The 23694-nt window shown below is 36.0% G+C and overlaps 11 protein-coding genes across 11 annotated transcripts; 6 read left to right on the top strand and 5 right to left on the bottom strand.

Annotated features, from left to right (window-relative positions):
• Positions 1–2402: 2402 nt before the first annotated feature.
• EV154DRAFT_430905 (uncharacterized protein) lies at positions 2403–3210 on the bottom strand (the record flags this gene model as incomplete). Its single annotated transcript, XM_051596569.1, has 3 exons — positions 2403–2549; positions 2598–2677; positions 2733–3210. Coding segments are annotated over 3 exons (705 nt in total), but the record flags the coding sequence as incomplete, so codon positions are not given.
• Positions 3211–3763: 553 nt separating this feature from the next.
• On the bottom strand, positions 3764–4883 carry EV154DRAFT_528262 (uncharacterized protein). The gene is made up of 3 exons (XM_051603568.1): positions 4843–4883; positions 4623–4790; positions 3764–4538 (listed from the first exon to the last, which is right to left on the bottom strand). Exons 2-3 carry the CDS (start codon positions 4664–4666, stop codon positions 4181–4183), a joined length of 402 nt encoding a protein of 133 aa, XP_051451650.1. The 5' UTR covers positions 4667–4790; positions 4843–4883; the 3' UTR covers positions 3764–4180.
• A 1343-nt stretch (positions 4884–6226) lies between these two features.
• On the top strand, positions 6227–6673 carry EV154DRAFT_487274 (uncharacterized protein; the record flags this gene model as incomplete). The annotated part of the gene is made up of 3 exons (XM_051598965.1): positions 6227–6327; positions 6389–6587; positions 6647–6673. The coding sequence occupies 3 exons, from the start codon at positions 6227–6229 to the stop codon at positions 6671–6673; spliced, it is 327 nt and encodes a 108-aa protein (XP_051451649.1).
• A 2934-nt stretch (positions 6674–9607) lies between these two features.
• EV154DRAFT_607210 (uncharacterized protein) lies at positions 9608–11296 on the bottom strand. Its single transcript, XM_051607599.1, has 4 exons — positions 10943–11296; positions 10119–10857; positions 9937–10065; positions 9608–9875 (listed from the first exon to the last, which is right to left on the bottom strand). Exons 1-4 carry the CDS (start codon positions 11234–11236, stop codon positions 9727–9729), a joined length of 1311 nt encoding a protein of 436 aa, XP_051451648.1. The 5' UTR covers positions 11237–11296; the 3' UTR covers positions 9608–9726.
• An 8-nt stretch (positions 11297–11304) lies between these two features.
• EV154DRAFT_95828 (Pre-mRNA splicing Prp18-interacting factor-domain-containing protein) lies at positions 11305–12972 on the bottom strand. The gene is made up of 4 exons (XM_051607865.1): positions 12642–12972; positions 12130–12557; positions 11579–12042; positions 11305–11523 (listed from the first exon to the last, which is right to left on the bottom strand). The coding sequence occupies exons 1-4, from the start codon at positions 12900–12902 to the stop codon at positions 11375–11377; spliced, it is 1302 nt and encodes a 433-aa protein (XP_051451647.1). The 5' UTR covers positions 12903–12972; the 3' UTR covers positions 11305–11374.
• Positions 12973–13253: 281 nt separating this feature from the next.
• EV154DRAFT_528249 (CRAL-TRIO domain-containing protein) lies at positions 13254–14501 on the bottom strand. Its single transcript, XM_051603567.1, has 4 exons — positions 14182–14501; positions 14010–14096; positions 13642–13936; positions 13254–13550 (listed from the first exon to the last, which is right to left on the bottom strand). Exons 1-4 carry the CDS (start codon positions 14476–14478, stop codon positions 13297–13299), a joined length of 933 nt encoding a protein of 310 aa, XP_051451646.1. The 5' UTR covers positions 14479–14501; the 3' UTR covers positions 13254–13296.
• A 751-nt stretch (positions 14502–15252) lies between these two features.
• On the top strand, positions 15253–16649 carry EV154DRAFT_528247 (uncharacterized protein). Its single transcript, XM_051603566.1, has one exon. The coding sequence runs from the start codon at positions 15269–15271 to the stop codon at positions 16526–16528; it is 1260 nt and encodes a 419-aa protein (XP_051451645.1). The 5' UTR covers positions 15253–15268; the 3' UTR covers positions 16529–16649.
• A 295-nt stretch (positions 16650–16944) lies between these two features.
• Positions 16945–18189, top strand: EV154DRAFT_487269 (uncharacterized protein; the record flags this gene model as incomplete). Its single annotated transcript, XM_051598964.1, has 1 exon — positions 16945–18189. One exon carries the CDS (start codon positions 16945–16947, stop codon positions 18187–18189), a length of 1245 nt encoding a protein of 414 aa, XP_051451644.1.
• A 304-nt stretch (positions 18190–18493) lies between these two features.
• On the top strand, positions 18494–19946 carry EV154DRAFT_487268 (uncharacterized protein; the record flags this gene model as incomplete). The annotated part of the gene is made up of 3 exons (XM_051598963.1): positions 18494–18525; positions 18661–18686; positions 18733–19946. The coding sequence occupies 3 exons, from the start codon at positions 18494–18496 to the stop codon at positions 19944–19946; spliced, it is 1272 nt and encodes a 423-aa protein (XP_051451643.1).
• A 480-nt stretch (positions 19947–20426) lies between these two features.
• Positions 20427–21647, top strand: EV154DRAFT_487267 (uncharacterized protein; the record flags this gene model as incomplete). Its single annotated transcript, XM_051598962.1, has 1 exon — positions 20427–21647. The coding sequence occupies one exon, from the start codon at positions 20427–20429 to the stop codon at positions 21645–21647; it is 1221 nt and encodes a 406-aa protein (XP_051451642.1).
• Positions 21648–22145: 498 nt separating this feature from the next.
• On the top strand, positions 22146–23393 carry EV154DRAFT_570158 (uncharacterized protein; the record flags this gene model as incomplete). The annotated part of the gene is made up of 1 exon (XM_051606185.1): positions 22146–23393. One exon carries the CDS (start codon positions 22146–22148, stop codon positions 23391–23393), a length of 1248 nt encoding a protein of 415 aa, XP_051451641.1.
• Between the last annotated feature and the right edge of the window lie 301 nt (positions 23394–23694).

Raw genomic sequence — 23694 nt, 5'->3', positions numbered from 1 at the left:
ACGCGGATCTGTGTCATGCATCAATTCGGATTATCGCCCTACCCTAACAACCTTGCTCAGAGAGCGTCGCTTAGAATATGATGCTACCTAGGCCCTCATTTTCAACAATTAGACTATAGCTTAACCATCTACAAGTACAAAGATGAACAAGTAAACCCGACGAACATTCAATAAGCAGTCTAGATAAGTGTACTCATAAGGGGTCTTACAAGGATTAACACAGAGCCGCAACCACACGCACCAATTCGGATTATCGCCCTACCCTAACAACCTTGCTCAAAGAGCGTCGCTTAGAATATGATGCTACCCAAGCCCTCATTTTCAACAATTAGACTATAGCTTAACCATCTACAAGTACAAAAATGAACAAGTAAATCCGACGAACATTCAATAAGCAGTCTAGATAAGTGTAATCATGAGGAGATTATATGAGATTGTGGTTCTTTTTTGTGAAGCTGCTTTTCGGCTTGAGAGTATTGAAGAATAAAGGTGGGCTTAAAAAAAATGGTAGAATATGTGAGTATGTATAAGTTATGAGTCTAATAGCCAATTGAGTAATGAAACTTACAGCGGTGTCAGTTGTATTCAATTATATCTATTCCAACCTCTGTGACAATATATACCAGAAGATAGCTCACATACAAACTTTTAAATTAGTAAAACAGTATTATCAAATTATGTCTGATTTTACCATTTCTCCGATGCCTTTACCATCAACGCGGATCTGTGTCATGCATCAATTCGGATTATCGCCCTACCCTAACAACCTTGCTCAGAGAGCGTCGCTTAGAATATGATGCTACCTAGGCCCTCATTTTCAACAATTAGACTATAGCTTAACCATCTACAAGTACAAAGATGAACAAGTAAACCCGACGAACATTCAATAAGCAGTCTAGATAAGTGTACTCATAAGGGGTCTTACAAGGATTAACACAGAGCCGCAACCACACGCACCAATTCGGATTATCGCCCTACCCTAACAACCTTGCTCAAAGAGCGTCGCTTAGAATATGATGCTACCCAAGCCCTCATTTTCAACAATTAGACTATAGCTTAACCATCTACAAGTACAAAAATGAACAAGTAAACCCGACGAACATTCAATAAGCAGTCTAGATAAGTGTACTCATGAGGAGATTATATGAGATTGTGGTTCTGTTTTGTACAAGAGTTCAAATAGTTTTTTTTTTCTTTTTTTTTCCTTTTGGAAGCAAGTCTATCCATAACGTCACCAGATCGACGGAGTTAAATTTAATAAGTGCAGGACGACATTGTTACTCGGGCAATTTCCCAATCCGGAATATTGAACAATTCTGGCGATGCCGTATGTTCCTACAGGAGCGCACTGTTTACTAACGAGTTTTCTCTAAGTGTATTTCCGCAACATAATTGATGTCTGAACATTTTGGTAACGTTCCCTCTCCACAATGCTCTTTCTGTGGTACGGCTGAGGACTCAACCATTCATTTCTTGGTGGAATGCCCAATCTGTTTTGCATGGAGAACAAACTTAAAATAAACCAAAAGTGATACTGTTAGAACTTGGATACCACTTTATTATGGACGAAAAAATATAATTAAAAACGTATAAAAAAAAATGTCCTTTAAATTTAGCCCTTCCATACTGAGTATATAAATATTAGTCAGAGGGATCAACAGTTATAACATCAAATGACAAGAGTAATATTTGTGCTCAGGATCTCTGAATATTCCATAGTCCAGGCCCATTCGATTGTAGTGCTTTTTGCAGAGTAAATATTTACTCGCCACAGGGTTGTGCCCTGTGTACAGACTTCAACGGTAGGAAGAGAACAAGCGGGGTAATGTGTGATTCATGATTAACTTTTATATTTATTATCCATCCTTAATGTGATGTGACAATTAACTTTATTATTATATCTATAAATATCCTCAACACTATATACGTAGAAGCGCTTTTGATATATTTGGATTCCGTATAATTTAACCTTTCTTATGTGGGAGCCACCATTAATGTTCAACTTATATATATATTGATCATTAACTTCAGGTTCTTTGCTAGCTTTTTCTTGTCTTTTGTGAAATGATTGTTGTCAACGACAGACCAGGGACCGGAAACTTCAACGGCAGAGAAAATAGCAACAACACCTTCATTGTCTATGGGCAGACGATAACCCATCCACTTTTGTCTTGCCAAAAACGAAAGACTCACCCCATTCCTTCTTTATATTCTCATTTAAACCAAAGAGTTCTTTGAAGAGTGGAGCAATAAAGTGAAATTTAAAGTCGTCTTCTTTTTGTAAGTAGTCGGTAAAAAGATTCACATGCTCTTCATAACGCTGATTGATGCTGTTAAAGAAATTGTTGTTAACAAATATATACATCCTATTCTAATTTTGATCAAGATTATACCATGTCATCTTACTCCTCGTATGGGCTCCTATCCAAATTAATCTTAGCTTCATGATGGAACCATTTTCCATCTTGCATCAAGACCCAACCATTTTCATCAGCGTCGGATTCATTTTCTTCTACTGTAGGCCCGGGTGAAGGGGTATACAGTAGTCGCTCGATTTAAGGGTAACCAAAAATTTCGGAAATCTCGCCCAGAAAAACATACACTGTCAAATCGTTGGATTTAAGGGTATGGGAAATTGGAATATCACCCTTAAATAGAATAGTGGTTTTAGTGGTGACTAATGCGGGTGACAAAAGCTGTTTTTCAAAAATTCTCACCTAAATAGAAAATACTCTTAAATCGATCAATGCAGGATAATCTTCTTTTCCTTGAGTTTATTGCAGATTCATATAACTTGGCATTGTCTTCTAATAAGCGTGCAAAATGGAAAATATTTCTCAAATCATCATAAAAATCATTCAAAAGCAACAATGATGCGGGGAAATGTATTTTAAACAATGGCTTAGCAACATAGAGCCCATTGGAGTTCAGATATACAGAGATTACTTGAGCACAAAGTCCTTTGATTTGAATTGTATGTCCTATCGCGTTCTTGGCATCATCATCAGGGATCACCGTGTGTAATATACGATCTAAAACATCTTTTCCTTCTCGAAGAAGCTTGGATTCATCATTTAAAATCTTTGCTTCATCAACAGCTTCTTTTGCAGCTTCACCCGCACCAACATCATATTCATTTCCATTAAAATCATAGACAAACCGGATATCAATTTTAAATGCCTTTACATGCTTTGTGTTGACGTATTGGAGCTGCTTTTCGGCTTGAGAGTATGGGGAAATGGATTCACCGAGTTTGATTCTGACCAAGTTACCTCCTACAGAAAGGGTCTTCTTCAACAATGGTGTCCATGCCACTACGGTAATGCTACTCCAAGTACATTTGTTACCGTAGAAAAACGGACCATAGAGTAAACTGCCGTAAAATAAACTACCGTAAAATAAACTACTGTAGAATGAACTACTGTAGAATAAACTACCGTAAAATAAACTACCGTAAAATAAACTACCGTAGAAAGAACTACTATAGAGTAAACTACCGTAAAATAAACTACCGTAGAAAGAACTACTATAGAGTAAACTACCGCAGAATAAAATACTGTAGAATAAACTACTGTAGAATAAGCTACTGTAGAATAAACTACCGTAGAATAAACTACCGTAGAATAAACTACTGTAGAAAAAACTACTGTAGAAAAAACTACTATAGAAAAAACTACTATAGAATAAACTACTATAGAATAAACTACCGTAAAATAAACTACCGTAAAATAAACTACCGTAGAATAAACTACCGTAGAATAAACTACCGTAGAATAAACTACCGTAGAATAAACTACCGTAGAATAAACTACCGTAAAATAAACTACTGTAAGATAAACTATCGTAGAATGAACTACTGTAGGATAAACTACCGTAGAATAAACTATTGTAGGATAATCTACTGTTGGATAAACTACCGTAGGATACACTGCAAGGAAGTGTGCATCAATTTTCTTGATAACAGTGCCATGGGATGAGGAGGGTTCACCTATATGGCCTCTTTCACGATAACGGACATCCTTCTCCAAGCTTCCAATATTATCCAAAAGTGCGCGTTCTGTAACCAGATTGACAGATCTTTGTGCCAAATGTTGTTGTCGTTGAAAATCTTCATATAAATCTAAACATTTGTAGTAAGAACAGTAGAACGCTTCCTTCTTGCTACTTGCTTTGTAATATTTCATAACATCACCGCAATAATTAGCCAAGTTAAACCATACTTGCTGCACCTAACAAATTCACCATACTTGCTGCACCTGACATATCCACCATACTGGCTGTACCTGACATATCCACCATGTTGCCGTAGTGTGTGTTTGTTACATTTGATTTTGTTTAAATCCGACACAAAAGAAGTCAGGACTTTGTGGGCTTGTTTCTTGGGGCTTGGTGAGTTCTCAATAATTAATTTGGAAATGGCATCAGAGTCTAACCATTTCTCCACAGGTAATTGAGAGAAATACAGCAAAACTGCAATCTCTTTCAGACAAGCAAAAGTTTTTTTGAAGGCCATGACGAATTGGATCGCGCATAAATATCTGTATGACAAAAGCAAAAAAAAGGACATGTTTAGACCTCCCTATTTTTTTTTTTTTCAAACGTTTTTTTTTTATACCACTTACAGCAATCTGACCAAGACTAGCAAGCCAGTTGTAATCACACCCATTCACAGTGTAATCCCTGCCATTTACAGTCTGTACATCAACTGAGTGTCCAAAACCCAAGAACCCAACCAAGGAGGTCACCATCCTATAGCAAAGACTAGCCGCAGTCGCAATATCGCAATACATCTTTTTTTCATTTTAGCGTTTTTACAAGAAACAAGAGTCATTACTAACTAACCTTTTTTACATTATTGGTTACTTTCATAAGATAGAAGAAATATGTTAAGAGAAAAGAAAAAGAGAAGAATAAAGTGTGTGAACCAGCTTTATTTGTAGGCTGATAAACAAGCTTATGTCAGGATGATTTAATTGATTGTTTCATCATCCATAATGTTTGAGCCTTTACTTAAAATAGAAACATTAGCAAATAAATCTGAACTTGGTAGTTGTCCATCTGTGTTCCAGTAGTAGCTTGTAATGATAGTAAAACACATTTTATGGGACATAAACATCCATCATCCTTATGGAGTTTAGACGATATAGCATGTCAATCGACGTAAAGACTTATATGTAGACCATCACATGATCCTAAAATATACGTTTGAAAAAAAATACGGATGTCTAGACATTTCCAAAAAAAAAAAAAAAAAAAAAAAAAAAAAAAAAAAAAAAAAAGGCCGATGTCGTCCTGCTTTGTCCGTAAGTCCATTATGCCATCAATCCGCTAATCGGCCATTGTAACTTAATACACATAAACAACCGCATTAATCTTTTCTACGATTGTACGAACCAATACAATTATAGTTGCTCCGGATTGGCTTCAATTATCAATCAATAAACGTTATCTTTATTCTCCTCTATATGTCATATTTTAGGAAATGTCTAGACCTCCGTATTTTTTTCAAACGTATTTTTCAGAATCACGTGAAGGTCTACACGTCAATTGACATGCCATATCGCTTAAACTTCATAGGATGATCGATTTCTGTTTTCCATAAAATCTGCTTCACTGTCATTACAAGCTACTACTGGAGCGCAGATATACAACTACCAAGTTCCCATTTGCTTGGGGGGTTTAATACATATGTTTCTATTATAAGTAAAGGCCCAAACATCATGAAAGATGAAACAAGTAATTAAATCATCCTGACATAAGCTTGTTTATCAGCCTACAACTAAATCTGGTTCACATACTTTATTCTTCTCCTTTTCTTTTCTCCTAACATATTTCTTCCATCTTATGAAAGCAACGGATAATGTAAAAAGGTTAGTTAGTAATGACTCTTGTTTCTTTCAAAAACGCTAAAATGAAAAAAAGATGTATTGCGATATTGCGACTGCGGCTAGTCTTTGCTAAAGGAGGGCGACCTTCCAGGCAGAGAGTTCTTGAGTTTTTAGAACTCACAGGCTGTAAATAGCTGGGATTGGACTATAAATAGTTGTAAGCATACAGGCCTTCTGGTCTTGGTCAGATTGCCGTAAGTGGTATAAAAAAATACGTTTGAAAAAAAAATACGGAGGTCTAAACATTTCCCAAAACAAGATCTAACGAATGGGTTTTTGAGAAAGCTTTAGCTTTTTATCTCAAATATAATGAGAATAAAAATGAAGCCCTCCAAAATATGAAGAGTGACCTACTGGAACTATTGGCCAATGTCAATACAGACCCATTAGCCAGGAAAAAAAGCAGAGAGTCTTCTAAATGGAATTCCATGTATCGAAAGTACGAGTTCAACTTTGGCTATTCCAGTTAATTACAATATCTACAACATGAAAGATAATAGAAACGTTAACAATTACTTTAATAACAATGGAAAAAGAAGCAACGGCATTTTTAACACTCCTGGTGGCAAATCCACAAATTTCACAAATAGATTGTTAAAAACAACTATTCCAAACCAAGGAAATGAAGATTCAGACTTGCAAGACAGAGAGGATGTAGAAGACGAGGAGCAATTACAAACATTGTTTTTGCAGAAGAAGGTAATAAGTTAAGGCTGTCGTCTCCTGTAGCCGCTAATAACTAAATTGATCATATGTAGACAATGCTGAACTATACTCCAGACTGAATGATTCAATTAAAGTATGGAAGGCAAACCAAGCATATGAACCCCTGATACACAAACAACAATTGTTATATTATAACATTATCGATACCAGCTTGGACGCCTCCCCATTACCAAATAAAGACTTAAATTCAATCACAAAAATGGATATGCCAGTTTATATTACACCCTCCCTCACTGAGCCCCCTAAAGTCAATTTAAACAGTTGCAATTCTTTCAGCAGCTTGAAGAAACTTTACGACGAAGATAAGCAAAATATGCCATATATTAATTCATGTTTACTGCAAGTATTGCCTTAATTTCTTGATTCAAATTTTTTTTTCCTGACCTTCTACCAACTTACAGAACATTTGCTAACATTTTTAAAGCAGTAACAGACTCATCAATAAACATACAATTGCTTATGAAGTACATGTCTGTTTTTTTTTTGCCAGCGCTGCATCTCCTCAATCTTCTCGACACTATGTCTTTCTACTGCAAAAAAAAATAGGCACACTTTACGCTGATCTTACCCTTTTTCTCGATGAAATCATAAAGGGTGGTCTTAGACACCTCAAGCTCTTTAAAATGAAAATTGAGGCTGTTCATCAATTCATCTAAAACCAACGATCAATCGTTTCGACCAAATACTTTTGATGCTCCTCATTCAATATTGCTGGCCTGGCTTTAGGGCTCTTTTTTATCGAAATCGTCGCTTCCTTCTTCATATTTCTTTTTCCAGTTGTAAGCTGATGATTTTGGTATCTTCCATTCCACAGCAGTAGTACGTACTTTCAAAGATTTAAAATAAAAAATAAAAATGGTGTTGTCTAGATTTTTTTTATCAGTGGTTTGGTCTTTTAGATCTTGGGGGTTTTCATTCTTGTTGTTTTCTCAGGTGGCTTAAAGGTCTACATACTAATCGTAATTGGTCAGTTGCTTCAATGGGTATTGTTAATTGTCAATTTCCACTTGGTACACATGAGTTTCATTTCCTTAGGGTGTTTGGACATTTTCGGAAAAAGGTGTAATAGCAAATTATAATAGCCATCATTCAGGGGGGTGGTAAGCCCAACAACTCGTTTTAGATCACGGATTTAATAATAGCCTTCAAAAAAGGATACTATTTATAAAAAAAAAGACATATGGCATTGAAGGTTGTTGTACCGGAAACTTTTTAACCCACCCGAAATAAACAGGAGGCGTTCCGAAAAGAATAAAAAGATGCGTAGCCATAATAATCGGGTCACACGAACATGTCACAACGTTAAGGGGGGGGGCGTTGTTAAATGATAAATCATAAAAGGTGGTAACCGTATGATGAACATCAGTTTATTCAACCTATATCACATGCTGTTTACATTTCAATTATAGACTTGGTTTCAAAATATAAAAAGTTTATATGATAAAATGCCATATTTTTTTTTTTTGATTGAAAAACCCCTAACGTTGGGCAAACGTACCCACAAAGAATTGGGTTTAGCAGGCTTTTTTTTTTTTTTATTGCCAGCAAACTGCTTATAATAAAAGCCTTGGCTTTTATTCTTGGGTGACGTACCGTACAGGGCAATAGTAACGAAAAAGAATACTCTCACCCTTCCCCTCCCCAGATTTATAATAGAACAAGAGGCGTACAAAAGAACTTTTTTTTTTTTGTGTTGAAGGTATTTGTGTAAGTAAACCCTTGGGGGTATCTGAATAAAATCATGCATTTTTTTTAGAGAAGATCACGTCATAAGCCAAGTCCTGCAAAAAAAAAGGTAGAATGCTCGCTTATTTATAATCCCGTATCTTTAAACAAAAAGGTTAAGCTCATCGGTGATTATGGGGTAAAAGGCGCGCATCGCTTACTAAAGAATGCAGACAAAATGAACTGTAGGGAATATGTCATTTTGAATTGTTTTCTTAAATGATGTAACCTAAAAAAAAAAAAAAAAAAGAAAGAAAAAAAATTCCCAGGTTTGGGTAAAATCTGACCATTGAAATGACTCACGGATGAGCTCGTGGAGGAGGCGGGTGGGCCCAGCAGACCCCAAACAAGATACCATGGGGTAAACGTGAAAAAAAAAAGATGAAATAAACATAGTGTAATCAAAACAAATAAGTTACGTAGAACCATTTGAGAATTGTTAAGAATCCAGTGTTGCTTAGGCTGATATTTCTCTCTCAATGACGGAATAACCAAAAAAAAAAAAAAAGGCGGAGTTTGTACAGACGTTTTTAAATCAAAAAGAGAGAGTGTAGGTCGCTATTGGTTACGTGTCAGTTAAAAAGAGAAAAAGGATCGCTCCATATAAAGCGATTTGTTAGAAAGAGGTAAAAGTTTTTTTTTTTTTATCAATTCATTTCTCTCTTTTCTTTTTATTTTTTATATGTCATACACATCCAAATTCACCGAAATATTTGATATCAGCCCAAACGATGTATGCCTGGGAGTTCATGCTGCACCGCATAGTCCTGAACAATCCGATCTGTCAAAATCTACAGTCAAACCTATAGCGATTCCCAAGAAAAGGGAGATGCCCCTAACACCCCCACACTCACCGCACAATTCGGAAGCTTTATCTTACAAATTCAAAACTTTTCTCAGTTCGATATCAAGGAAGAGGGACAGATCCGTATCTCCTGCCACATCCAACAAGGCTATTCCTACTAAATAGATTAAACTGTATTCATACCCCTTCACTCACTCTATGGAATTGAGAGTGAAAATCACACACACACAGTATCCATGACATTCTCTCCCCTACTTTTTTTTGTTTGTTTAATTATTGATAAATCTTCTTTTTTTGGCTTACGTTATCCTAAATCTCTCTCTCTCTTTTTTTTGTTTTGTTTTAAGGCCGTTGTAAATATGTTTACAACATGATTTGACACATTTTTAAAAAACCAAGGTATTCTTGCAGAATGAGGATGTGCATACATCCTAAACTAAAACGGGGGCGCACTGGGGTCGAATAATTTTTTAATTTTTTTTTAATAATTTATTCAGGAGATATAATTGAAAAAAGAGTGATCGCTAAAGAAAAAAAGATATAAAAAAAAAAAGAATGGTATAATATGGAAGGGAAAAGGAATTAAACAAATTCTGTTAGGAATAAATCAAGTTTGTCTTGATCCCATTCAGCTGAATTGACAACTAGATCGTCACTGTTCCATACAGGAGGAGGGAATAAAATGGCATTATCATCCAGCATGGTATGATTTGGATCGAAATTAAATATGTCTGCAAAAAAAAATGATTTTAATACTTCTTTTTTTAGTGAGATAAATTATTAAAAACTTACCATTGATATCTATTTCATTTTCACCTGCTGAGGTTGTGGCTGGTTGATGGTAATGGTAGTTCTCTAGTGATGGTGACACAGATCCATCTTTTGTTTGAACTGCAGACGGGTAAAGTGTGTTATCTAGATCTATATAAACATGTGTAAGATAATTAAAATATAATAATATAAGTCATAGTTACCATTAAATAGACGGTTGTGATGCTCAATGGGTACAAACAAGGATTCATTGGGTGGTATAGAAGGCGAATGAATGGTCATGTTGGCTAAACCTTGCAGATTAGGCGAAACCGAATCCGGCCTTAACCATGCCCCACTCTTCTTCTTGACGAGAAGATCACGTGCATCTCTGAGTCGATCGGTCAAGACGGCTTTTTTACCCGTTGCTGGCAGACCTCTTTCGCGTAACATCTCCTTTAATTCCGCCACAGTTACATCTTCAAAATTCAACTGAATTAACTGGTCTTCTAACTTCTTTTGCGTCTCGACTGGGTCACACGTGACTGGTTTTGGTACAGGTTTATGAACTCGTTCGATAGCAACCGGTCTTGTATCCACTTTGGCTGCCTTTTGGACATGATGAACGGGTGTAGGATCCGTCACTTGAATCTGAGTAAATATAAGCGGAGTCGGTACATGTTGCTGCTTTTGTTTATGAAGGAAAGCAGGTGGTAAAGAAGAAGATCTTCTACGTTTCTGATGTTGCTTTAATTGCTTTCCCAAAAAGGTATTATACGATGTACGATGAAGTTCTGGGAAGAACGTGATTGTTTGTTGTTGTTCTCCCTGTGTCGGTGCTTTAGCCTTCGTAGGTGGTGACATCAAATGTTCGTCCGAAGACGTGGATAATGGCGAATCAAAACTAAAGTGATGACTATTACTAAGAGCAGCGGCTGCAGCAGCAGAAGGAAATTCTAGTGTCTAAAATTAAAATAAATAAAAAAAAAATTATTTAATCATGACGGATTAAAAATGTGTTATGCTAACTAATAATATTAATATTTACTGCAGAAGACCCAATTCTGTTTCTAAAGTTAGGAGGTAGGAATTCCTCTTCTGGTATAGTGGGTTCATTCATGATTAATCTATTTGTATTGGAATATAACGGATTAATAGGTAAGTCGACCGATGAACTACGTCTCCTTTGAAATGGTGGATGATGATAAGGTACTTTTTGTTGCTCGTATTCCATGGGTATAAATTGTGATTCTACTGTCTGCCCTTGATGTTCATTCCAATCAATGTTGGTAAATATAGGTGGATGTTCCAACAATTTCCAGTAATCATTTATATCTTCCATTTTAGACTAATTTTTTTTTTTTTTTTTACTGATTAAAAAAAAAAAAAAAATATATAAAGTGAAAAAAAGAGGTGGGAAAATAAAATAAGTGCATGGTCTTATTTATTTATTTATTTTCAATGTCCATAAATGGAAATTTTATTTGATCAATACAGACGCTTGTTGTGCCGCAATACCTGCTTGACCTGTACAATAACTGTTCTTCATATTAGAACGACAACACTTGTAACCCCATTTGCCTTCAGACCAGTAGGATCCCCATACTGTCGTATGATTATTGACAAATACTATAATTTTTAAAGTTAATAATAAGGTTTAAGAACGTTCTATTTTTTGTATTACCATCTTCTTCGTATTTCGACTTGGCCTTTGCTCTCTCTTGACCTTTAATAACTCTACCGGTTCTAGAGTATTCCACATAATTTTCACTTTGGGCCAATAATAATTCCTTGGGAGGTGCCTCCAGGTACTCTTCACCACCATATTTCTCAAGAATACTCTTTTGTGTTGTATCACGTACTTGATCTTTCTTGGATTCATATTCCTTGTGAAGAATAGCCACTTGTGTAGGATTCGCTTGAAGATGAACTTCATTACCTCGTTCAGATGCTTGCCATGCAAACATTTGGACTTTAGCCATCTGTGGTGCATCACCTGTGTATCTTACAAAATTGTCTCCAGAGAAATCAATGCCTTCCTCTGTTTGGTTATCTAATGGGTTATCACGCATCGAACGTGTTTTGGGATCGTAGAATGCAGAGTCTGTATCGAGGTTTAACAGATATTTGGCGGTATCTTCACGGATTCTATATAAGCCATGTGTAAATATATATATAGGTTTGGGTCTTGTTATCTCACAAAAAGTAGATTCATTGCTATAAAAATTATATTACCTCAGGTTACGAATGGTAGTTCTTGTCTTTTGGTTGACGTGTTGACCAGGCATATCAGCAGCATCGGCATATTTATCATCATCATCCTCATCTTCATCGTCAGATAAACCAGCAATCTTTTTGGCCTCAGATGTGGTGGTAGGACCTTGTTTATCCAACTCTGAAGCCTTGGCCTGTCTCCTTGCCTCTTCAATCTTGCTGTATTCCTCAATGACTTTATCGTGCTCTTTAGGATCATAACCGTTCCAGCGATCCCGCTTCTCGTCCCAATCTAAATCTACTTCTTGCACAATCTCATCGGCCTTGATGTTCTCTCCTGTCCATTTAGCTCCCTTTTTACGTGGACGTTCAACACAATCTCTCGTCTTGTGTGTGATGGCACCACAATTCTCACAAGCGCCTTTACGGTATTTTGTTGCAGCAGGACCCTTTTAGTGTGTGTGTGCGTATATGTAAGTGTGTGTGTGTGCAGAGAATACCCTCTTTTTTTTTAAAAAAAAAGAAAAACTTACAGCTCTTTTTCCTCTTGCGTACCAATAATTGTCGTCGGCAGTGAACTTTGGTCCAGAACGCTTTTCGGGTGCCTTTTGATGCTTTAAAGAGACTTTACCGTTATCAACGTACCATGGAGCTTTCAACATGAATTGCGGGGTGTGAGGATTGATTTCGTTGCCTTCGTCATCCACTTCGGCAGGAGCTGTACCCGCTTTACGTGCTGCATCCAGATCCTTGGCTTGACGATATTCTTCCTTTGTGAGTCGACTTTGTTGCATCTAAATTATATTTATATTCAAGAAAGAAAGAAAAAAAAGATAGAGAGAACGACAAAAAAAAAAAGTAAATAGAAAAAGAAAGAAAAAAAAAAAAGGTGACGGTTATTTTCAAAACAGTAGCTTTTATCATGCGGGTTTGTTCCATTGTATGCAATAGAAGTTTTCAATAAGGGTAAAATCCATTTTACTGCATTTACAAGATATGAAGTCATGTATTCCAAGATAATGGTAACAGAAAGACTGGGATAGCACATGTGGCTGCTTGTATACTTTTGACGCTGAACTCAGAAAACACGTGTGTTTTGGCAAGTGTCAAATAAAGCTATTTTTAAAACGCTATATTATGAGTGCATGTTTCCAAAAAAAAAAAAAAACATCTAATTGTTTATTTTATTTATTTATATTCTATCACTTTGTAGGGATCTCCTGTTGCCTTTAAAAGACTAGACCAATAGGTGGGCATGTCGAATGCAAAGTTGTAATGGCCACCTAAAGCCACCTCCATTTGCTTTAAAGAAATGTAGTCATCGATCTCAATGACACCAGCTGCTTTAGTACCATCCGTGTTAATGAATTTAATTTTGTCTCTTGTAACAGGATCCACAAAAGGAGAAATAACCTTGAATGTTGTAAGGAAGAACCAAGGAGCTAAATATACATATTTTTTTTTTTTTATAAAAAAAAAGAGAGAGAGAGAGTTGTCAATATATAAATTGAGCTGTTTAGCTTACACACTTACAGTTAATTAAAAAGGCAACGCCGAGTCTTTCGGGATAATGGTTACCAAGGATATCCAAAAACTTTTTACATGTGCCAACGTTTGGATTATTTGACATGCTGGATCCCTTAAAGTCTACCACGATTGAGATTTTCTCAACATGATCAGGCATTAAACGGATACCTCGTTCAAGACAAAACACAATGAAATTCACTTGTCCCTCTGAGTCCTTGGAGTTTTCAAAGCGAGGCTTCATGATCCAAAGAGGTTTACCCGATTTATCGAACCCGTTGAAATACATTTTACCCGTTTCAGCCTAAAATGTACCAAAGAAAATTAGAACTGGGGGAGTGCTAAAAAAAAAAAACCTTTCCTTTTCTTTTTCTTACCTCACGATGAATCACAGCAGGATCCAACTGGTCTGGCTTAAACTCTCTTCTCCATTTTACTGTATTTTCCAACATGGTTTTAGCTGCCTATATATTCAAGAAAAAGAAAATCTTAATCACCGTGTTTTATGAGGAGGTAGACACTGCCTTTTTTTTTTTTTGACATTATTACTTCAAAATCCCATTTTCTTGCTCTCATGTAACGATTAGCTGTACCCTCTGATAAAAATCCTCTTTCGTTGGGATAATAGGCATCATCGGTTGGTAAGATAATTGTGTCCATATAAGCCAATAATTCTTTCACTTTAGCCTTTTGTTCATCATCGGTCGCAGCGTTTAAGACAGGTTGATAATCACTGGGTGCAGACAAGATAGGTTCGTTTGTGATCGGTCCAAAATCCACTGAGGGAGCAGCTGCAGATTTTGTACTAGCGGTAGAAGAAGCGGATTTAAACTTGAATACGTTCATTTCTAAGAGGAGTTGATGATAAAGAAAGTAGAAAAAGAAAAAAAAAAGAAGAAGAAGAAAAAAATGGGAGTTATTTTGTATCTCGCGTAAAAAAAAAAAAAAAAAAGTGACGCTTTATGCCTATTTATAGAAATTGAGTGGAACGGGGTGATATGCAGCCCATAAGTGTTTTATTCAAACGGTCTAACTTACCTTTTAAAGAAATAAACATGGGCGTTCATGACATAAATATTAGCCACAAGTAAATTTAAAGTTGAATGACTTGTCTTTTATACATCATCAGAAATATCAAAGTGTGCTTTTAACTTTGAACTGAGATTTATACTCGTGCTGAATGTTAGAAGAGTATACATTAAGGAGGTAAACTTTGTGCTTCATACTACTTAAAAAGCTTTATATGCAGGCTTATAAAGATGAAAGCATCCGATAGATGGATTGCTTACCACTGTAAGATCTCTCGGATAGTACTGCTCGGAATACAAAATTTAACGAATTGAATGTTATCTACAATAAGAGTCTGCTTTATCAAAGAGCTCAATGCCATTCCATTATAAATGCAATACGTGCATACCTTTCAAGTACAAATAATTGGTTTGACGTGTATCTAAATTTTAGAAACGAATGGGGTACCTTCGATTACAAGTAACTTACTAGAATTTAAAGTGTTACACATTTTTTGATGGGCTGGACCAAATGTACCCTTTTTTTTTGACGCCAAAGCAATGATTTTTAAAAGCCAACAACGCATTCGTGAGAATACTTTACCTCTTTTTCCTCTAGTTTAACAACAATGATAGGAAGTCATGTTCCTTCAGAAATTACAAGTTTGATCTTGGGCTATGTCCAAAGGGACAGTGATATCAAAACATGTCGCCTCGTTTGCTCGGATTGGAACTCAAAGATATGCTCCATTTATTACAAGCATGGGATTTCAGTAACTCTTCATAACGAAGATACATGTAGCGAGCTCGAAGACCAACTTGCCAAACTCCCCAAGTTGGCTTCCAGAATTCATAGGGTTTCCGTCGCAAATCCTGTGTTTAGAGCCGTCAATCCTTATACGTTGATATCCGTTTTAAATATGTGCACAGCTCTTGAAAAACTTAACTTCCTCACACATGACAAAACCAGTAGCTATTTGTTGCTAATCTTTCAAAAAGGACATCTCTCATGCATAAAAGAAATCCGTGTGGATGGCATAAACACAACTTCACCAGTAACGCGAAGGCTCCATTCACTTGTCAACCTTAAAAACTGTGACCAAATAACCATGCTAGAACTAAGTGATATAACAGGATATGATAGTGACGGTCTGCCAGCTGTTCGTCACCAAACACCCGACCATCCTCTCCCCACGCCTCACTTTTCCTGTGATGGTTATCCTGATTTAATCAGTTACGCTTCAAAATTTCCCAACTTGAAGGTTTTGAAATTATTACCTAGTCCAGATATTCATGTTCTTGATATAACTGCTCTCATGGAGTCCAGTATCATCTGCAAACTGGAGGCTTTGCATATTTCTAGTAATGATCTGGATTTAATTGTCCAAAAGGAACCTTGTGATTGGCCAAAAGACAATGAATGCAACACGATAACCGAACTTGATATCTGTGTGAAGACAATCAGCGTAAGCACTTTGGAATGCATTATGACGAAATTCACACACCTTCAAAGGTTGGCCATTGATCAAGATCTTCATTTGACTGATTATCAAAATTCATCTTTTGATAAAGCTGAAACTCAGGTGTTTATGGATCAATTCACTTTTTATTGTAATCGTATTAAAAATCTGGAAGTCTTTATGGTGTATGAAACGTTGGATGAAGATGGTGATAGGGTTCCAAGACAAATTTCAACTCAAGAAGGTCGGCTCATTGATATGGAGCACGAGTCATGTTTCTGCTATTATAAGGATAACACATCCGTTGGTACTGGGTTTTTCGATGATGATGATCCGGTTGAAGAATTTCATTATTATTTTGATGATGATGATGAGGATACTTACGCTCCTGATGACGATTTTTTTAAAACAAACACTATTGAAATGTGATACGAGCATTGCGACTAAGTACAGCGTAATCAGCAGGTTCCTCAGGAAAATTAAGCCCTAAATCTCATCACATAAAAACTATTCGAAATAAAAATGACAAAGGTTCAGATTTCTCTTTTATATCTCATATGTATACAATATCAACCAACGTTATTGTCACGGGTTATCATTTGTTTAGTTTAAGCTTTGGGCATCTAGATATTAGGGGAAGTTTGGACAATACACAACGTGTAAGCTAAAGTACATGTAAGTTGCAATGATTCCTTGGGGACATTTAACGCATCCAACCTCAAGCATATCTTCAAGTCATGCTTGAAGAAGTCTTGTGCAAACGTCATCACTTAATTATGTAATTTTCACAGTACTTTTGAAAGCAAACAACGCGCTCGTGAGAAAATTCATCTCTTTTACCCGCGATGGATACATTTTTAAAAGGATATTACCTCCCAAAAGAAATTGTGGAGTTGATCTTTGGGTACCTCGATAAGGACAACGATATTAAAAACTGCCGTCTGGTATGCTCGAATTGGAACTCTAATGTATACTCCATTTGTTTTAAGTGTGGGATTCAAGTAGCTCTGGGAAGCGCTAGTAGATGCGAAAAGCTTATGAAAGACCTGGTCGAGTTCCCTCAGTTGGTTTCCAAAGTTCGGAAACTATGTCTTAGCTATATCGATGAAGACCCTATCGAACCCAATATGTTTGTCTCGTTACTGGATCAATGTACCTACATTGAGAATCTCAGATTTTGTATAAATCAAACTGGCGAACAGTATTTGTTGGCGTTGTTCAATGACACACCACATATCTCACGTATGAAAGAAATCACTGTAGATAAAGTACACTTTTCTTCTAGACCTATTCGAATAAGCCATTTGTTGATCAACTTCGTGTATCGTAATTCAATAACGGTGTTGGAAATAAGTGATGTTCGCAATGAAACAGCTGCTGGAATTTCCGTTGATGGGAAAATATATATCGATTCAGCATATAGGAAAAATCCAAGATTAGCTATGAAACTTGATTTTATGGATGAATCTTGTCATACATTGATCGAATTCGCTACTAAATTTCCCAAGTTAAAGGTCTTGAAATTACTGCCAGGTTTGCTTTCTGATGATATTGATATCTCTGCTTTGATGGAGGCAAATATGCATACATTGGAAACATTGCATATTTTTGGTTCTCATTGTAATTTGGATATGAAAAAACCATTTTATAGCTGGCCAACTGTCAATCCATGCAACTCTATAACAGAAATTGATATACGCGTACTTCGAGTTTGCGCAGGAACTTTGGAATGTGTCATGACATTGACAAATCTTCAAAAGCTGGTCATTAATCTGGAATTACATTCAACCTTTTATGAAAGATCTTCTTTTGACAAAGATAAATCTCAATTATTGATAGATCGATTCACTTCATATTGCAATAGAGTCAAAAAGGTTGAAGTCTATATGGTTTACGAAACGTTTGCTGAAGACAATGCAGTCGTTCGAAGACAGATGGTTACTCAAGATGGTCGATTAATTGACATGGAACATAAAATCAGTTCTTGCTGCAGCGATTTAAACATATTTTTTACGAGGGCGTTCAATATCGAAGATTATGATATTACTGATCAAAATGTCTATATTTATGGTGATGGTGACACTGAATGAAGGCATATGTATACTGAAAAAGATGTTTATAGAGACTATTATTCAATACGATATGCCTGAAAATGGTCTTTGCATACGCTTCTAGTACTCTATCTTTAAAGCCCTTTTTTTATTAATTAATAGAATAAAAAAAATTTAGTATATAGCCGACTAGAAATTCTTTAATATGCTGTATACAATGTAAAAAATTTGGATCGTTACTCGTTTACGCTTGGGATTGAACTTTAGCCAAAAACAGTAGGAAGGAGTCTAGACAAGATATCGTGGATGATCTGAAGTGCTTACAGACAATAGCATCATAGTTATGCCCATTGTAATACCGTCGTTTACGATACTGTAAGCGAAAAGCTATAACTCCTTGGAGATATTTGATGCCCGATTTGATGCTGCAACTACACTTAACTTAATTGTGTCCCTCATAGATATGTAACGTTGTTCAAACATCATCATCAAATTATGTAATTTTCACAGTACTTTTGAAAGCAAACAACGCGCTCGTGAGAAAATTCAACTCTTTTCCCGCAATGGATACATTATTAAAAGGATATCACCTCCCAAAAGAGATTATGGAGTTGATCATTGGGCATCTTGATAAGGACAACGATATTAAAAACTGTCGTCTGGTATGCTCAAATTGGAACTCTAACGTATACTCCATCTGTTTCAACTGTGGGATTAAAGTAGCTCTGGGTAGCGCTAGTAGATGTGAAAAGCTTATGAAAGACCTGGTCGAGTTCCCTCAGATGGCTGCCAAAATTCGAAAACTATGTCTTAGCTATATTGATGAGGACCCTATAGACCCCGATATGTTTGTTTCCGTACTGGATCAATGCACCTACATTGAGAATCTTGAATTTCGTATAAAAAACACAGGTCCACAGTATTTGCTGGCACTTTTTGATAAAACCCCGCATATCTCACGCATGAAAGAAATTACTGTAGAGGACGTGGACCTTTGCTCGAGATCAATTCGAAGAAGCCACCTTCTAATCAACTTTATCTACCGTAATACAATAACAGTGCTGGAACTAAGTACTGTGAAAGATGAAGAAGATGCTCAGGTTTTCCCTCATTGGCAAAAATATATCAGCTCAACAGATACGGCACATCTAGGATTATCGACAACAATTGATTTTTTCGGTGATGGTTTTCATAAAATGACCAACTTCGCTTCCAAATTTCCCAAATTAAAGGTCTTGAAATTAGTTCCGGGTTTGCTTTGTGATGAAATCGATCTCACTGCTATAATGGAGACAAATATCTGTAAACTGAAGACGTTGCACATTTTTGGTTCTCACCTCCGTTTGATAATTTCGGCCCCCCGCAGTCATTGGCCGGAAGTCAATCTATGTAACTCCGTAACCGACCTTGATGTACGCACAAGGATGATTTGCGCAAGAGGTTTGGAATGTATAATGACATTTACAAATCTTGTTAAGCTGGCCATTCATGTTGACTTCCATTTAACTGATTACCGAAACTCCTCTTTCAACGATACTGAATCTCACTTATTGATAAATCAATTCACTTCATTCTGTAACAGAATTAAAATTGTTGACGTCCATTTGGTGTATGAAAGTTTTACTGCAAATCACAAGGTTATTACAAGACAAATAGTTTCTCAAAATGGCCGCTTAATTGACATGGAGCACAAAAGTACTGTTTGCTGTAGTGAGCTTAAATATTTCTATTACCTTTATGAGGTGGATCTTGCTAGAGGTTACAATACGATTGACGAATATGATTCTTTTTTATGATTCATGGGATTAATCACACTAAATAAGATGCGCGTCAGTTGTCATTCGATACGACTTTCCCTGGAAACAGTTGCTGCTTTTACTAGTACTTAATTTAAGCTGTATTTTGTTTAAATAAAGATGATTTGAAATATAAATAACTAAAGGTCTATTTTCATATCATATGTGATGTAAATGATATGCATCATTATTTGTTTACTCTTGAGATAGTCTATTTTAACGTTTAGACATAAATAGTAAGGGGAAAGTCTAGCTGAGACGCTGTGAGTAAGCTAAAGTACATAAATATCATAATGCCCTCTAAGAGGCCTTTCATGTACCCTGCAACTACGCGTATTTATATTGTGACTAAGAAAAGTGACTGACTCTAAAAAACCTGTAACTTTGTTTAGTAACGTTATCACTGACTTATGTAATTTTTACGGTATTTTTAAAAGCAAATAACGCCCTCGTGAGAAAATTTAACTCTTTTCTTACAAAATGGATACATCATTAAAGTGGCAAAATTTTCCTGGCGAGATTATGGAGTTAGCTTTTGGCTATCTGGAAGAGGACAGCGATATCAAAAACTGTCGCTTGGTATGTTCCAATTGGAATACCGCCACTTTCAAGCGTGGAATCCGGGTAGCGCTGGGAAGCGCTGGTAGATGTGAAAAGCTTATAAATGATTTGGTTGTGTTCCCCCAGTTGGCTGCCAAAATTCGAAAACTATACATTAGCTATATTAACGAAGATCCTATAGACCCTGATATGTTTATCTTGGTACTAAATAAATGCACTTACATCGAGAAGCTCAGATTTTGTATAAATCAAACTGGCGAACAGTATTTGTTGGCGTTGTTCGATGAGACGCCGCATATCTCGCGTATGAAAGAAATTGCTGTTGATAACGTTAAATCCTGCTCTACACCAATTCGAATAAGCTATATGCTGATCAACTTCGCGTACCGTAATTCAATAACGGTGTTGGAAATAAGTGATGTTAGAGATGCAACATTATCTGGGATTTTCGCTGGTTGGCAAACGTGTCTCATGTCAGAATGTAGGGAAAATCCAAGATTAGCTACAGCACTTAATTTTATGGCTGAAGCCTGTCATACATTGACCGAATTCGCTTCTAAATTTCCCAAGTTAAAGTTCTTAAAAGTACAACCTGGTTTGCTTAGTGATGATATTGATATCACTGCTCTAATGGCGACAAATAATTGTACACTGGAGACATTGCATCTTTCTAGTTCTCATTGCTATTTGCATGTAAAAAAACCGTTTCATAGCTGGCCAAATACCAATCCATACAACTCGCTAACAGAACTTTATATAAGCGGACTTGGCATTTGCGCGGAAACTTTGGAATGTATCATGACATTTACAAATCTTAAAAAGCTGTTCATTAAACTGATAGTACCTTCAGCCCTTTATGAATACTCTCGTTTCAACAGAGATAAAACTCGATTATTGGTGGATCGATTTACTTCATTTTGTAATACAATTAAAAACGTTGAAGTCGATATGGCTTACGAAACATTTGCTGAAGACAATGCATTTGCCGAAAGACAGTTGGTTATTAAAGATGGTAGATCAATTGACAAGGAATATAAAGGCAGCGATTTAAGCTTATTTTTTACGAAGGCGTTCAATATCGAAGGTTATGATATTACTAATCCAATCGTAATTATTCATGACGATGATGACTATGAATGAAGATATATATATACTGAAAAAGATGCTTATAGTGATTATTGCATAAGCTTCAAGTAGTATATCTTTCAAGCCGTTTTTTTATTAATTAAATGAATAAAAACTATTTAGTAGATAGCCGACTAGAGGTTTTTGAATATGTCGTACACAATGTAAATATCTGGATCGTTACTCGTTTACGCTTGGGATTGAACTTTGGTCAAAAAAAAAAAAAAAAAATAGAAATGAGTCTAGACAAGACATTGTGGGTGATCTGAAGTCCTTACAGACAATAACATAAAATTCCCATTGTAATACCGTCGTATACGATACTGTAAGCGAAAAGCTATAACTCCTTGGAGATATTTGATGCCCGATTTGATGCTGCAACTACACTTAACTTAATTGTGTCCCTCATAGATATGTAACGTTGTTCAAACATCATCATCAAATTATGTAATTTTCACAGTACTTTTGAAAGCAAACAACGCGCTCGTGAGAAAATTCAACTCTTTTCCCGCAATGGATACATTATTAAAAGGATATCACCTCCCAAAAGAGATTATGGAGTTGATCATTGGGCATCTTGATAAGGACAACGATATTAAAAACTGTCGTCTGGTATGCTCAAATTGGAACTTCAACGTATACTCGATCTGTTTCAAGCGTGGGATTCAAGTAGCTCTGGGAAGCGCTAGTAGATGTGAAAAGCTTATGAAAGATCTGGTCGAGTTCCCTCAGATGGCTGCCAAAATTCGAAAACTATGTCTTAGCTATATTGATGAGGACCCTATAGACCCCGATATGTTTGTTTCCGTACTGGATCAATGCACCTACATTGAGAAGCTCAGATTTCGTATAAATCTAACCGGCGAACAGTATTTGCTAGCATTATTTGATAAAACACCACATATCTCACGTATAAAAGAAATCACTGTAGATAACGTGCTTTACTGTTCTAGATCAATCCAAATAAGCCATTTGCTGATCAACTTTGTATACCGTGATTCGATAACATTGCTAGAGATATGTGATGTTAGAAATGAAACGATAATAGAGAATTCCGTTAGTGGGCCAATGTATATCAGATCAGCATATACGAAAAATCCAAGATTAGCGGCAACACTTCATTCATTAAATGAAGCTTGTGAGACATTACTCGACGTCGCTTCTAAATTTTTCAACTTAAAGGTCTTGAAATTACAACTAAGTTCGCTTAGTAATAATATTGATATCACTGCTATAATGGCGACAAATATTCGTAAGCTGGAGATATTACATATTTTTGGCTCTCATTGCAGAATGGTTATTCAAGACCCCCCTAATTGGCCAAATTTCAATCTATGCAACCCTATAACAGAGCTAGATATACGCGTATACAGAATTTGCGTAAGCACTTTGGAATGTATCATGACAAAATTTTCAAATCTTGAAAAGCTGGTTATTAAAATCCCCGAACATTTGACTGATTATGAGAACTCCTCTTTTGACATAGATGAATCTCACTTATTGATGAATCAATTCACTTCATATTGCAGTACCATTAAAGATGTAGAAGTTTATATGGTTTATGAAACGTTTACTGAAGATCTTGATTTTTTCCCAAGACAATTGGTTTCTCAAGATGGTCAACTGTTTGACATGGTACACAATATCAGTTCTTGTTGCTACCATTTCAACGCACACCTTAATATGAGTGCGCTTAGTATCAATGACTATGATTTGGCTGATCAAAACCTATATATTCATGGTGATGGCGACGTTGAATGAAAACATACTAGACTGAAAAAAAAAGCTTATCGATTATAACTCGATACTAACATTCCTGAGAATGACTCTTGCATAGGCTTTTAGTAGTACTTATTACAAGCTGTTTATTATTAAATAAAAGGCAATTTTTTTTTATATCGAAGACATAGATAAGCAAAAATCCTAAAAATATAATTAGGTATTAATTCCAATCCATCTATCAAATTACTCGCGCAAAGTCCTATTTATGTAATCCATTTCTAAACATTAAAAGAGTACGGTTTGGCTAAATGAGATCTTTGGTAACATTACGCTTTGTCTA

This window comes from Mucor mucedo (genome assembly GCF_025094135.1).
Source record: "Mucor mucedo strain NRRL 3635 chromosome Unknown EV154scaffold_178, whole genome shotgun sequence".
In the NCBI taxonomy this organism is placed as follows: domain Eukaryota; kingdom Fungi; phylum Mucoromycota; class Mucoromycetes; order Mucorales; family Mucoraceae; genus Mucor; species Mucor mucedo.
Note: the sequence above shows the minus strand (reverse complement) of the source record. Positions and strands in the feature narration are given on the sequence as shown.

What these genes read in the sequence shown, in the direction of transcription:
- EV154DRAFT_528249 (XM_051603567.1), bottom strand. Translation starts at nt 14,478, where the DNA reads ATGAACGTATTCAAGTTTAAATCCGCTTCTTCTACCGCTAGTACAAAA. An exon ending in CTGCTGTGATTCATCGTGAG is followed by an intron (nt 13,937 to 14,009) that starts GTAAGAAAAAGA and finishes GGTACATTTTAG; the next exon opens with GCTGAAACGGGTAAAATGTA. An exon ending in CGTTGCCTTTTTAATTAACT is followed by an intron (nt 13,551 to 13,641) that starts GTAAGTGTGTAA and finishes ATGTATATTTAG; the next exon opens with CTCCTTGGTTCTTCCTTACA.
- EV154DRAFT_607210 (XM_051607599.1), bottom strand. Translation starts at nt 11,236, where the DNA reads ATGGAAGATATAAATGATTACTGGAAATTGTTGGAACATCCACCTATA. An exon ending in TCACAACCGTCTATTTAATG is followed by an intron (nt 10,066 to 10,118) that starts GTAACTATGACT and finishes ATGTTTATATAG; the next exon opens with ATCTAGATAACACACTTTAC. An exon ending in AAATGAAATAGATATCAATG is followed by an intron (nt 9,876 to 9,936) that starts GTAAGTTTTTAA and finishes TTTTTTTTGCAG; the next exon opens with ACATATTTAATTTCGATCCA.
- EV154DRAFT_528262 (XM_051603568.1), bottom strand. Translation starts at nt 4,666, where the DNA reads ATGGGTGTGATTACAACTGGCTTGCTAGTCTTGGTCAGATTGCT. An exon ending in CTAGTCTTGGTCAGATTGCT is followed by an intron (nt 4,539 to 4,622) that starts GTAAGTGGTATA and finishes TTTGTCATACAG; the next exon opens with ATATTTATGCGCGATCCAAT.
- EV154DRAFT_528247 (XM_051603566.1), top strand. Translation starts at nt 15,269, where the DNA reads ATGATAGGAAGTCATGTTCCTTCAGAAATTACAAGTTTGATCTTGGGC.
- EV154DRAFT_95828 (XM_051607865.1), bottom strand. Translation starts at nt 12,902, where the DNA reads ATGCAACAAAGTCGACTCACAAAGGAAGAATATCGTCAAGCCAAGGAT. An exon ending in ACGCAAGAGGAAAAAGAGCT is followed by an intron (nt 12,558 to 12,641) that starts GTAAGTTTTTCT and finishes ACACACTAAAAG; the next exon opens with GGTCCTGCTGCAACAAAATA. An exon ending in GTCGAAATACGAAGAAGATG is followed by an intron (nt 11,524 to 11,578) that starts GTAATACAAAAA and finishes TAAAAATTATAG; the next exon opens with TATTTGTCAATAATCATACG.